Source organism: Anopheles gambiae, chromosome 2, assembly GCF_943734735.2.
Source record: "Anopheles gambiae chromosome 2, idAnoGambNW_F1_1, whole genome shotgun sequence".
Classification (NCBI taxonomy): Eukaryota; Metazoa; Arthropoda; class Insecta; order Diptera; family Culicidae; genus Anopheles; species Anopheles gambiae.
Window position 1 is genome coordinate 114,372,069 of NC_064601.1, and position 11,839 is coordinate 114,383,907.

An 11,839-nucleotide genomic window follows, 5' to 3' on the forward strand; every position below is an offset into this window, starting at 1 on the left:
GTGCAAAAGCTTGCGCTTGTGTGAGATTGTATTGGTGGGTAAAATTAAATGGCCAAGAAAATAAATACACTCCACCACCTCCCTCTCCCTCATTGACCCCACGGGGACCTACATTTCATGCTTGTGTGTCATATTAGCATCTGAGCTCCGCCATCTCACTTGCTCATATATGTTCCGCTAATGCATCAGCTGATCCGGTGGTGGCTTTTTTATGAACTGAAGGTATTGAACTTTTAACGATGCTTTGATTAATGTACTCAATGAAATTCCGTTGCAAATAATTGAACAAAATTGTGCACATTAAATTTAGTCAACCACCAAGTTTGTTTACGTTTTTTCACGCGTCCATATGCGCGAAAGAGATGGCATGACATAACGAAAGGCATATGTGTACAAAGGTGGACGAAGCGTTTGAAGTGAAGTGGGAGAGGAGATGAGCTCACTTTCAAACGAGCACTGCAGGCAACTAAAGGAAGGGTAGAGAAAATGAGCGAGATGCAGCGATATTCGAACTTCCATGTTTGTACGGGGCGATCGATGGAAGAAATTTGACGTTTGCAGTTGTTGTTGGTTTGTTTTTGCATTCTGTGAAAAAAAGTGTTATCTCCCCCTGTGTACGTTCGATAGTTGCTTGCAAAAACACAGAAAATATTCTACTTTCTGAGGTAAATGATACGCTTAATAGGTAGATAAGTGTTGCTTTGTGCTGTGAACAGAAAATCGCCAAAGATTTACATCGATACAAACCGTTCTTGGCGTTTTTTCCTCTGCACCGTCAGAGGAGTTGTTCGGAGGAAAAGTTTTGTGTTGAGTGCACTTTTCCTCTGTGTGTGATTGTGTGTGAGTGTGTGTGTGTGCCTCTAATCGTAATTTCTGCAATTTTATGTTTCTTCCATCGTTATTGAACAAAGTTAATGCGTGATATAATCGAATCGTAAATGGCCACGCAGTCGAAAACAATCCCATCGAAATGACCTACTAAAACAAGACTTTCCAGACAAGAGTTTGTGTTTTGTTAGGTTTTCTTCTTCGCAGTGGTGATGGTGGTGCATCAGCACAGAAATAGCAACAGCGCGCATGCAGAGTTTATCAGTTTGCGAAGAAAAACAATCTTTCCAGCGTATTCGTAGGTGCCCAGCAGGTTCATCATAATCAGGAAGCGTCTAAGCACCAGAATACAATAGCCTTGAGGAAGGAGATAAAGGGACGGGAACAGTTTGAGTTCATCTGTCTCACCACACACACACAATACCTTTCTCTGTTTAATGCCTTTTCCTTCTGCGATGCAAAACTAGCAGCAAAGAAAGAGGGAAGGTGGAAGGCTCGCCGTTCTGGCAGCGACCTGGCAGCAGAGTCCTCCGGTTAAATAGTCCTTGGAAAATCGATATTTCATTCGCGCGCGCCACACACACTCAGGCACATTCACACGATTGAAGACATAAAACAGAACTTCGAATGTATTCCGGCAAAATGTTGAGTGGAGGGGGGGGGGGGGGGCGTTTATGCAGCGAGACGCAAGCAGGCGGTGAATTTCTTACCTTGGCATGGAATTCATGATTGGATAGAGTGAGCGAGAGGCAAGCAAGGTGATTTCGAATGGTACGCGTTCAGAGTGTGTGATAAATCAATCTCCTAAAAAAGAGGGACGAATTCTTATGGAAACTGTAATCTAACGCGTGTCCGCCCCACAACATCTTACCGAGTAGAAATGTGAAAAACAGCTCTGGTGCCATATTTGTTCAGCTTGTCCAGTAGCAGGGAAAGGTTTTCCGTGGAGCCCTTGAGCAAACAAACTCTCTAATGACTCGAGCCGAACAGTTGAGTGAGCGTGTCTCCACCAAATCCTCCCATCCAATGGTAACTCGATTGCGATTGCGGCACGTGTTTCGGTCGAGTGGATTATCAGTGCCCGTTCTCCTGGAGTGTGGAGTTGTTATTTTACATCGATAAATAACTGTTTGCCCTTATAACACGTGATTGCTTATTGAAAAACGCCTAAACACGCCTAATTTACCAATACTGATGTCTCTCCTCATTCCCCTTTTGTTTTGCAGGATATACTGTTGTGTGTCGACAATTTCCGTGGGAAAAGTAAAGTGTAAAGTATTGCAAACAATTGGACGAAGCAAGCAATTTGCCACTCAACCAAGCGAAAAAGGGAAAATCAAAATCCACCCGCCTTTAAAACATCAAACAACAACAATGTAAACCACCAGCTGGAGGGCGCCTATCTCTCACTCTCTACGCAACGCAACGCATCTTTGGTGCGTGGTTGCGCCCCTTGTTTGGGTGGTGCGGAGGTGGTGCGGACAAGCGACGACGCCGTCTCGGAGGTCATCATCGTGATTGCCCTGCCAGGCGACTTTACCATAGCATAGCTTCTCTTCGTGGGTAATTCCAACCGTCCAAGAAGAGAGCGACGAAGAGAGAGAGAGAGAGAGCGAGAGAATAGTTGTGTATTTGTGTCACCGTGTGAATCATTCCCGTGACGACGGCCGCACGGAGGGGAGGTCTACGGGGCTACACATACACACGCCCACAGGCGGAGCATTATCGACATCGGGTATCGCGCCTAATACCCTACCCCCTCCCCGGTTCAAGTGCGCTTCCCTTCCAGTATGGAAAAACGGTCGGGCAGAGCGCACCACACGACGACGACGACGACGACAAAGAAAGAGCGCAATTCATCTGCTGCCGCCATCAGTAAGGAAGGAGGCGTCACAAGCGCTGCTGGTGTGGACAGTCGCAGCAGCAGCAGCAGCAGCAAGTTGGAAAAGAACGTTGTACACCACCCCGACAGTACTTCCGGGGACCACTCTCCCGTCCAGCAACCCACAACACCAGTGGCCGCATCCAGTGGTGGCGGTGCCGACACACCGGGTCCCAAGTCCGAGGACAGCCTGAGCATCAAATCGTCCGACTCGGTGACGACGAGCGGCGAGTACGAGATCGTCCCCGAGGCACCCTCCCCAGCGGAAGAGCTTGCGGACGGCAGTGGAGGTGTGCACCGGCTAGGGCGGGACCCGATCCGCAGCACGGAAGCGAATGGCTGCGGCCGCAGCGACGGTGGCGGTGACATTGGTGCTGATCTAGCTGAGTGCATTGCGGACGACGGTGAGCAGGAAAAGCGCGGTGCTGGAGAAGGCGGGTGCAAGGAGGAGGCGGCGGAAGAAGGCGTGAGTAAGCGACCGGAAGGCAAAAAGCTGACCGCCATCTCGCCGATACTGAACATCGAGGGTAGCGGCAACATGATGGATCTGGAGAAGAACATGAACGAGGTGATACACGAGCTGGAGGAGGAGCGGACACTGAGCGGGGCAAGCGATCCGAGCGCTTCCAATAAAGGTAAAGGAGAGATAGAGAGAGAGCAAAGTATTTTTAGCACTATATTGGAAAGCAAGAGATCCATGTCATGTTTGAATAGGGCAATTTCCCGTCCGTTTCTTTTGTTTTCGTTATCAATTCGATTGCAAGACTTTTTCCGTATGTTTTATGATTTTGTAAAAGTAACACTTAAAATTGCGTCGCATTGTAGATTCTAACTTTACTAATGAGTTCCCCGATAGCGATAGGAAGTTTGTATGTGTTAACCTTCTTTCACCATTCGCCACACATAACTCATCCTGCTTTATTTGCTCTTGTTCTTTGTTTTGAAACATCCCTTTCCTACACTGGTGGCTTATTGTACGTGTGTGTGTGTGTTGTCTCAACCCCCACCCGAAAACGGTACAGCCACCCCAGTGGCCGTCCGGAGTCCCGAAAAGCACGGTTCAACGGCACAAGACGGCGGCACGAGCGCGTCGAAGAAGCCGCAAGTTCCCACCTCGCTGCGACTTGGGCTGCAAAGCTTGGGGGCCAACTTCGGCGGCGGCGGTGGTTCTACCGACACGACGCCAAATGCGCTGCTCTCCCCGGATGGGCTGATCGGTCGCGGGGTAGGACAGTCCGTGTTCTACGACTGCCTGGATAGTAGCCCGCTGACGGAGAAGAAGGACGACATGAAACCGGTGGGAGGTGGCGGCGGCGGTGGTGCCGGTGCTGCTGCCGCCGGTGAAACCGATGAAGAGCTGTCCGACATCGATCAGGACTGTACGATATTCAGCGGCGTCACGTATCTCGGTGCGTCGCGCATTAACGCGCCCAAGTCGGAGCGCGAAATACTGCAGAAAGTGACGGAAATGAATGCGGGCGGTGGAGGAGGAGCTGGTGCCGGTGTCGGTCCCGAACCGGGCAGTGGATCTGACAGTCCGCTCGGGCTGAAAGTGTCCGTCAGCATTCCGACCTGTTCCGAGGGGCTCGTAGTGTAAGTACAGTGCGTGCGTGTGTGGGTGCGTTTGCTCGGTGGTTGGTTGTGTATTAGGACTAACTGGACATATATCTCACCTATTCGCTCTCCCATGCTTTTCCAACACCCTTTCCCCCACCACCACCTCCACCATCTGGCACAGGTTGTACGACTGTGAGTCGAACGCGGTGGTGGCAACGTACGAGGTGCTGCGGATACTGTTCTTTGCCCGCGGCCCGGTCGGTTCGCCCGATCAGGCCTGCTTTGCCTTCACCTGGTCCCATGGGGAATCACAGGAAACGGCCGTCCATCAGTGCCATGTGTTTCGCTGCAACATCCCGGAAGCGGTCACGCAAGTCAGCAGTAAGTGTGTGTCTGTCTGTCTCTGTGTGTGTTGTGTAGTATGTTTAGGCGAGTCACAAAGAGCTTTAAGTAGTCGTTCGTTCTTGTTTTTTTAGTCTTGTAGATTCATTTTCATCATTCCTCAAATTGGTTTTTTGCGTAGTTTTTGTTTGCTTATGCTTTAATCTGATGAGTTTTTTTTGGTATTTTATTGACTTTACTTATATATTTTTTAAAATTATTTCTTTAATCCTATTCAAACATTGACAAACTTCGAAAAATGATACGAGCATGAAACTAGATTTAGTAATATATTTAATCAAAATTTCTTCAGCTACTAAAGGCGTCATATTATTCTTTCATTTTAATTTCAATTGCATTACATATTCTGCTTTGAGTTCTTTTTATAGGGTTTAAAGTTTCCTCACATTTGCTTTATTTATCTTTTTTGTTACTCTAATTGTATGTTTCAACCTTCTAAATTCGCTTCTAATCCAAACCCTTCTTGCAGCCTGCTTCTCGAAAGCCTTCCAGCGCGTGCTGCCCCCGAGCATACCGGCCAGCATGACCACCTCCCTGGCAGAGAGTGGCGTCAACGTGATGCTCTCCTCGGTCACGTCCGACACCGCGGGCAACCCGATCCAGTCGGCCATGTACGAGTTTGCGGTGTCGCTCGAAATAAAGGAGAAGGAACGGAACAGCAGCTACGTGACGGTGCCGCGCGACGTCAAGTCCAGCTTCCGATTGCGGTGCCGAACGGACAAGGAGGTGTGCATTACGGTGCGGCAGGTGCCGTCCGACCGCTTTCCCTCCCTGCTGATCGAACGGTGCTTCGGGGTGCTGCTGAGTCCGGGCCGAATCGTGCGCCAGGCCGACATGCAGCTGCTCGACATGGTTAGCATGGGGTACGTGAAGCCGCCGGAAGGTAATGCACCCGCGAGCAGCGGTACAGGCAACAACGCCGCCAGCAGCAGCAGCTGCGGTGGTGCTAACACGACAGGTGGTGCCAGCGGTGTGGCGAGCGGGGCAAACTTCTCCCAATTTCCGTACCAAATCAAGGCCGAATGGAAGGCGAACGCGTTCGAGCCGCTCAACATGGAGACGCCCAAAAAAGCGCTCACCGTCGCGGTGGATCTAGTCATCAAGGGCATCCAGGAGCCGGTGCGGTTCGTGATCGAGACGTGCGTCGCGATCCTGTCCCAGAGCGAGCTGCGCATCGTGCCGAACATGTTCAGCAACAAGCGGCCGCTGCTGCTGCACTTCTACCTGACGCTGCGCGAAAACGGCGAGGGCACGTGGGAGGTGGATTCGATCGATCATTCGGACGAGATCGTAGAGCCGCAGGCACCGTCCGCCGCGTCGTCCCTGTCGCTGAACTTTAACTTCAAAAACTGGACCTTCCGCAACTCGGCCAGCGTGCAGTCGATGCAGGACTTTGACGACCCCAGCCCGACCGACTACAGCTCGGACGGGGACGAACCGCTGCTGAGCGGTACGGGCGAGGTGTCGAAGAACTGTTCCGCCGCCCAGCTGGACGAGTGGCAGGGCATCATCGTGGAGTGGTACCAGGAGGGGCCGGAAAGGCGGCCCAAAAATCTGCCCGCCCTGGTGCGGATGGGCATTCCGGAGCCGCTGCGGGCCACGATCTGGCAGCGGTTGGCGTGCGTCGAGAATCGGACGGAAATGTTCGACTCGTACCGGGTGCTGATTACGAAGGAGACGAGCTGCGAGTCGGTTATCCAGCGGGACATTAATCGGACGTTTCCGGCGCACAAGTTTTTCAAGGAAAATGGCGGCACGGGCCAGGAGAATCTGTACAAGGTGTCGAAGGCGTACGCGGTATACGACACGGAGGTGGGCTACTGTCAGGGGTTGAGCTTCATCGCGGCCAGTCTGCTGCTGCATGTAAGTATTTCGGAGGAGGGTTTGAGGGACATATTGATCAACCCCCTTTTGTGTAATATTCTCCTTGCAGATGCCCGAAGAGCAAGCGTTCTGTGTGCTGGTGGCGCTGATGTACAACTACGGCCTGCGGGACATGTACAAGATGGGCTTCGAGTCGCTCTACCTGCGGCTGTACCAGCTGAACCGCCTGATGAAGGATCAGCTGCCCGATCTGTACGAACACTTTGCCCAGATGGGCGTCGAGTCGCACATGTTCGCGAGCCAGTGGTTCCTGACGCTGTTTACCGCCCGCTTTCCGCTGTACTTCGTATTCTACATCCTCGATGTGTTTCTGCTCGACGGCATACCGGTGCTGTTCCAGGTCGCGCTAACGCTGCTAAGCGTTTGCCGCAAGGATCTGCTCGAGCTGGACTTTGAGGGCATCCTGAAGTACTTCCGCGTGACGCTGCCGAAGAAGTGCCGCAGTGAAACGCAGGCCAAGAAGCTGATGAAGCTTTCGTTCGAGTGTAAGGTGAAGAAGCTGAAAAAGTACGAGCTGGAGTATCTGGCCAAGAAGGAGGAGACGGAGCGAAAGGAGCAGGAGCTGAAGCAGTACGAGCAGCGGTACGGCGAGGAGCGCACCAAGCTGCAGCAGGAAATTGTGGCGCTGAACGAAAAGATTGAAGCGATGGCACGGGAAGATCGGAAGAATGCGGGCATTATACAGGACTACAAGCGCATCATACAGCGACAGGAGGCGGAAAATGGAAAGCTGCACACCATGCTGGATGATTTGACGGTGAGATGAGCGCCACGCGACCTTGCAAGTGATTGTTTCTTTACCAGTTTTCATTTCTTTGTTTGTAGAAAACGATTTCCACTTGCAGTAAATGCACGGCAAGCATACCACACTCGTCTCCGCTGCACAAGAGCTATGGGAAAAACTTCCACCAGGCGAATACCGTCAACAACAATAATGAGCAGCAAACGCATCCGCTTGCCACCGACCAGCCGGACGGTGGTAGTTCGGCAGGCACCGCGGGTAAAAATGCGGCACCGTCCGCCGTTATTGGTGGGCTTGGACCGCTGGATCCGCTGGTGATTGCGTCGCAGCGAATACGGGAGCTGGAGCTCGAGCTGGCCCAAACCAAGCTGGCACAGGTTGAGGCGGAGTGTAAGAATCAGGTAAGTGAACGAGGCTTTGAAGAATTTAGCTGGACATTATTATACAAATGGTGTTGATTGTCTTTGGTAGGATCTTCATCACCAGCTAAACACAACCGTTACCGAGCTGCAAGCGACACGCAGCAGCTGGCAACCGTGGCTGTCCAAGACGCTCAACTCGATACAGGAGAAGGTGGCCACCAAGCGGGACGTTAATGCACCCGCTCCCACGTTCCAGTCGTATGCCACCACAGATGCAAGCGTAAGCGATTGATAGAACAAGGATACTCTCCTACCCAGGGAATGGTCTCGTTATACACATGTTTGACTTCGTTTGCAGATGAAAGGCAACTCCAACACTCTGCCACACGTACGGAACAACAACAACAAGACGCCCCTGGCACAACGGCACAGTGTAGCGCAGGTAAACTACTCCGGATCGGACAGGACGGCCGCCGATGCGGACGGCAACGGGGAACCGGCGGTGCTAGCCCGAGCCAAGTACGACAGCAGCGTAAACATACTGTACAAGGATACACGGTGCAATAGCTTGAAGTAGATCGAAGGTGGCGCTGCTACTTGGTGCTGCGCGCATGCTTTCTCCGCCAATGGCGCCAATGTTATAGTCCAATATGCTTCGCACACGTGTGTTGCGAGGCGGCGCTGCTACGCCTAGTGTTTAAGAGATGCTCGTTCGTAGCCAACACACCGCTGTGTTTGTGTGTGTGTGTGTGAGTGTGTAGCTGTATGGGAAAGCTAGAAAAGAACCCCCCATCGCGGTAAGAGCCAGCCATCATCAATATTCTTGTTGTTTTAGTGTATTTTGTGGTTAGGAAGGATCAGGAAAGAAGGTCAAACCGGTGCAATCCTTCTTGCAAGCACAGAGAAGGAAACGTTTATCGAAACGAAAGGCGACCCGCTTTCGAATGATGCTAGAAGAGCAGAAAGCATCTTACATACTACGGCTCGATATTACTGATTCAGTTTCACAGTCAAACTACTTTATACAAACACATGACAAACCGGCCATAGCGGTTCTCCCCACTATCGTTGTTCCCACTTATCTCTCCACGAATTGTTCGATTGAAATAGCGGTACTAATGAACTATTTACCTTACTTTTTTGTGTTTAGCACCACCAGTGTTAAGAAACATTCCTTGTGATAGGGGTTCGAAAAAAAACTATATTCACGAACGCGTTACCAAAATTACCTTTACAAGCATGTGCGGTGATTCTTTTTGTTTAAGGTACTATTACTTCGAAAACGAAACCCGACCCAAACGAGGAGGTTTAAAATATTATTTAAAATTGTTTCGGCAACAGTAACGAATCGCGTCGAAGAATAGAATTTGAATTAATGGATAGAAAGTTGACTAAATTGATTACTCTGTACTAACTTTTCAAAGCGAAATGATGCCGAACTCTACATTTTTAGTGTTAAATTTCGAAACTTTACATGTTCATTTGAATTTCCTTTTTGGAAAACGAACCAAGCTTTTAAGTATACGTTGTTTTCGTTTTAGTCGTGCTAGGGACGTTCGCGAGCAACTACGAGGAAAATTAGCTTCTCACAGGATGATATTTAGCGCTTATGAGTGATAGTTTGTCTTTGAGCTCGTGCTTGCAAGTGCTGCAGAAATTCTAATTGGAATAGATATTCATCCCATGCATCTCATTTTAACTAGTTCTCGGTTGTAGTTTTTGCACAAGAGAGAGAGAGAAGGACGCATATCATTGGTTAGCAGTGTGTTTTAGCCGAGCCACCACCACCACCAATTGTTAATTGTTAGGGGTTTTTTCGTTTGAACATTTTCCCGGGTCAGGTCTGGACAAAAACAATCTCTCACATTTTCCAATCCAATATGACGCACGAACCACCTTTTCTCAACGGCGTAAGCAAATTCCAGCTCCAGCCTATCGTACGCGAAGAAAGAAGAAATAGAGTAGCCCGAACAGGTGGTACAGCTTAAAAGCAGCCCGATTTACACTGCATCAGGAAAGGAGGAAAGGGAGAAAACGGCAAGCTTGTTCAGAACCGGCTAGTAGCGAAGGAACACGATTAGGACGTATATGATCCTCTGCGGTAGGCAAAAAGTATATTCACATTCTCAACATATTTATAATTCCAAATTAAATAAAACCCCGCGGGAAAGCACCTGGTCAAAGGCAGGTGGTGTTCATTCGGATCGTTGGCGCCAAATGTCCGAAACGTCGGTGTTAACTTTGTCTTTGCTTTCGCTTATTATCACGACGATCCCATCTACAAAATGCTCAAAAATGTCTTTTTGAGTGATTTTGAACGTTAAAGGAATTGAAAATACCATTCTAATTAAAATATTAAATGAAATAAGCAAAACTCTGCAGCATATTATGACCTGCATTCGACTACAGCCGATCTCAGTGTGTGATTCTTGCCATAGAAAATCTCTGTCTCTCGCTCTTTCGCATAGCACTTCTCTTTCCCCCTCGAAGTCCTGGTATGAAATATTTCACTCCAAGCGGCCATCATGCATACACTGTCTCTGCTTAACTATTGCCATCTCGTTCTGACTTGTGAAAGTTTTCATCGGCGCCAAAATATCGTAAATACCGGAGTTGACAAGCGTCAACGATGCGATTCAAGTGCGCTCCATCGTCGATCTTTGGAGCTTAGAATTTTGGTAAAAATCCAAGTAAAAATGGCCACCAATCGGGAGAGGGAAACAGGTTCGTGGCATAACGCCCGTAGGCGCTTGATAAAGCGGCGTATGGTAGAATGGCAATGTGAATTTGCAAACCAAAGACAACTTCCGGCCGTGGGTAAGTGAAAACAGTCAACAGTTGTGAGCAAATATTCGATAGACAATGTATTTCAGGCGAACCGCAAAGGAATGGAGAAACATTGGCTACTCAACGGGACAAGATGTTGTCTGATCTCCTTGGGCGACGCATATTTAGGCGTCGTTTGGAGGGAGTCGAATTGGATCCTTCGGCCGCAGGTAATCGAAAGCTGTGAAAAAAGAAAATATGTTGAAATAACCCCTGTGCAATGTATTCCAGCTGAACGAGCTCTACCTCAAAGGAATGATGCCATATTGGATCCAATGAATGTGGCCGGTAAGTCGGCCATGGCATCCATTATGCATAACATCTAACTTCCATGCATCATTTCAATTTTTAGACACACTTGCACCCCGTAGCACTGGCGAGGAGGATCCGCCGGTAATATCTATAATATCCCGGGGTCCATTCCAGCGTCTGGCGCTGCGGGGAACTGCCTCTGCTGTCGGAGATGCAAAGCCAATGACGCTGGAATCTGTCGCCAAGGTCCAGGTCGTGGAGCAAAACAGGGTGTCAATGGTTAGGTCGCCCTCCATCTCAGCTGCCAAAGCTATCCGTAAGGTAGCGGTAGTCGCTCCTATGGGTGTGTGTGAGGGAGTGCGGAAGAATCCTAACTGTTTGAATCTGACTAATAAGATTGCAAACCAGAACATAAATATTCATCAAAAGTACGCACGCCTACAGGTGCGTTTACCGCCTCTGGAGCCGTCTTGTAGTAATAAGCCAACGGCGGTAGTGCTTCGGCTGGATCATTCTGCAGGTACTGCAACCGTCGAGCACCGTTAGCCATTGAGGCCGGCCACTACCGCCATACATCTCTCATCCACTGGTGAGCCCATAACACCATATTTCCCTCGGGAACTTTCAACAACTCCATCCGTGGCCTACAAGGCCGTGCGTTAAGCGTAGCAGCGATGAAGCAACATTCCATCTGTCTGTTGAAATAAAAAGAAAATGCTAAAAGTATCCGTCTTTTCATTATTTTCAGCGTTAGATTTCTAAGTGAGAAGTTAGTAAGGTTGTTGAAAAGATGAACGGGAAGAGACTTCAAGAAGAGTCGAAGATAAGAATAGATAAAAGAGCGAGAAACAATGATTTATGCGCCCGCACTGCTCTATGGAGATGACTTGAATAAAACGATGTTGTACAATGGGAGGTCCTCGTTGTGTTGATTTCTATGCAAAAGTATTTCCTTGCATCAAATATTTGAAGCAACGGTAAAATGGAACAAATATCACGATCTCTTGTTTGACAGCGTTGAACGCCATTTCGATCGCTTCTGTCAAATCCGTCTGCTGTCACTGCACACTGTACCAACCGGGCGCCGCCATTTCACATTACACC

The 11,839-nt window shown here is 49.4% G+C and overlaps 1 protein-coding gene and 1 long non-coding RNA gene across 3 annotated transcripts; both read left to right on the forward strand.

Moving 5' to 3' along the window:
• Positions 1–510: 510 nt before the first annotated feature.
• On the forward strand, positions 511–9,840 carry LOC1269845 (rab GTPase-activating protein 1). 2 transcript variants are annotated; one of them, XM_061648488.1, is made up of 9 exons: positions 511–665; positions 2,055–3,345; positions 3,733–4,303; positions 4,449–4,648; positions 5,139–6,532; positions 6,603–7,310; positions 7,379–7,696; positions 7,767–7,937; positions 8,016–9,840. In XM_061648488.1, the coding sequence occupies exons 2-9, from the start codon at positions 2,619–2,621 to the stop codon at positions 8,232–8,234; spliced, it is 4,308 nt and encodes a 1,435-aa protein (XP_061504472.1). In that variant the 5' UTR covers positions 511–665; positions 2,055–2,618; the 3' UTR covers positions 8,235–9,840. The 2 variants fall into 2 exon arrangements, with proteins under 2 accessions (XP_061504472.1, XP_061504473.1); XM_061648489.1 differs by lacking the exons at positions 3,733–4,303; positions 4,449–4,648.
• Positions 9,841–10,266: 426 nt separating this feature from the next.
• LOC133391017 (uncharacterized) lies at positions 10,267–11,650 on the forward strand. The gene is made up of 4 exons (XR_009764501.1): positions 10,267–10,474; positions 10,531–10,653; positions 10,715–10,771; positions 10,836–11,650. It is a non-coding gene; the product is annotated as an uncharacterized LOC133391017 (long non-coding RNA).
• Positions 11,651–11,839: the final 189 nt, after the last annotated feature.

What these genes read in the sequence shown, in the direction of transcription:
- LOC1269845 (XM_061648488.1), top strand. Translation starts at nt 2,619, where the DNA reads ATGGAAAAACGGTCGGGCAGAGCGCACCACACGACGACGACGACGACG. An exon ending in AGCGGTCACGCAAGTCAGCA is followed by an intron (nt 4,649 to 5,138) that starts GTAAGTGTGTGT and finishes CCCTTCTTGCAG; the next exon opens with CCTGCTTCTCGAAAGCCTTC. An exon ending in CCATGCTGGATGATTTGACG is followed by an intron (nt 7,311 to 7,378) that starts GTGAGATGAGCG and finishes CTTTGTTTGTAG; the next exon opens with AAAACGATTTCCACTTGCAG.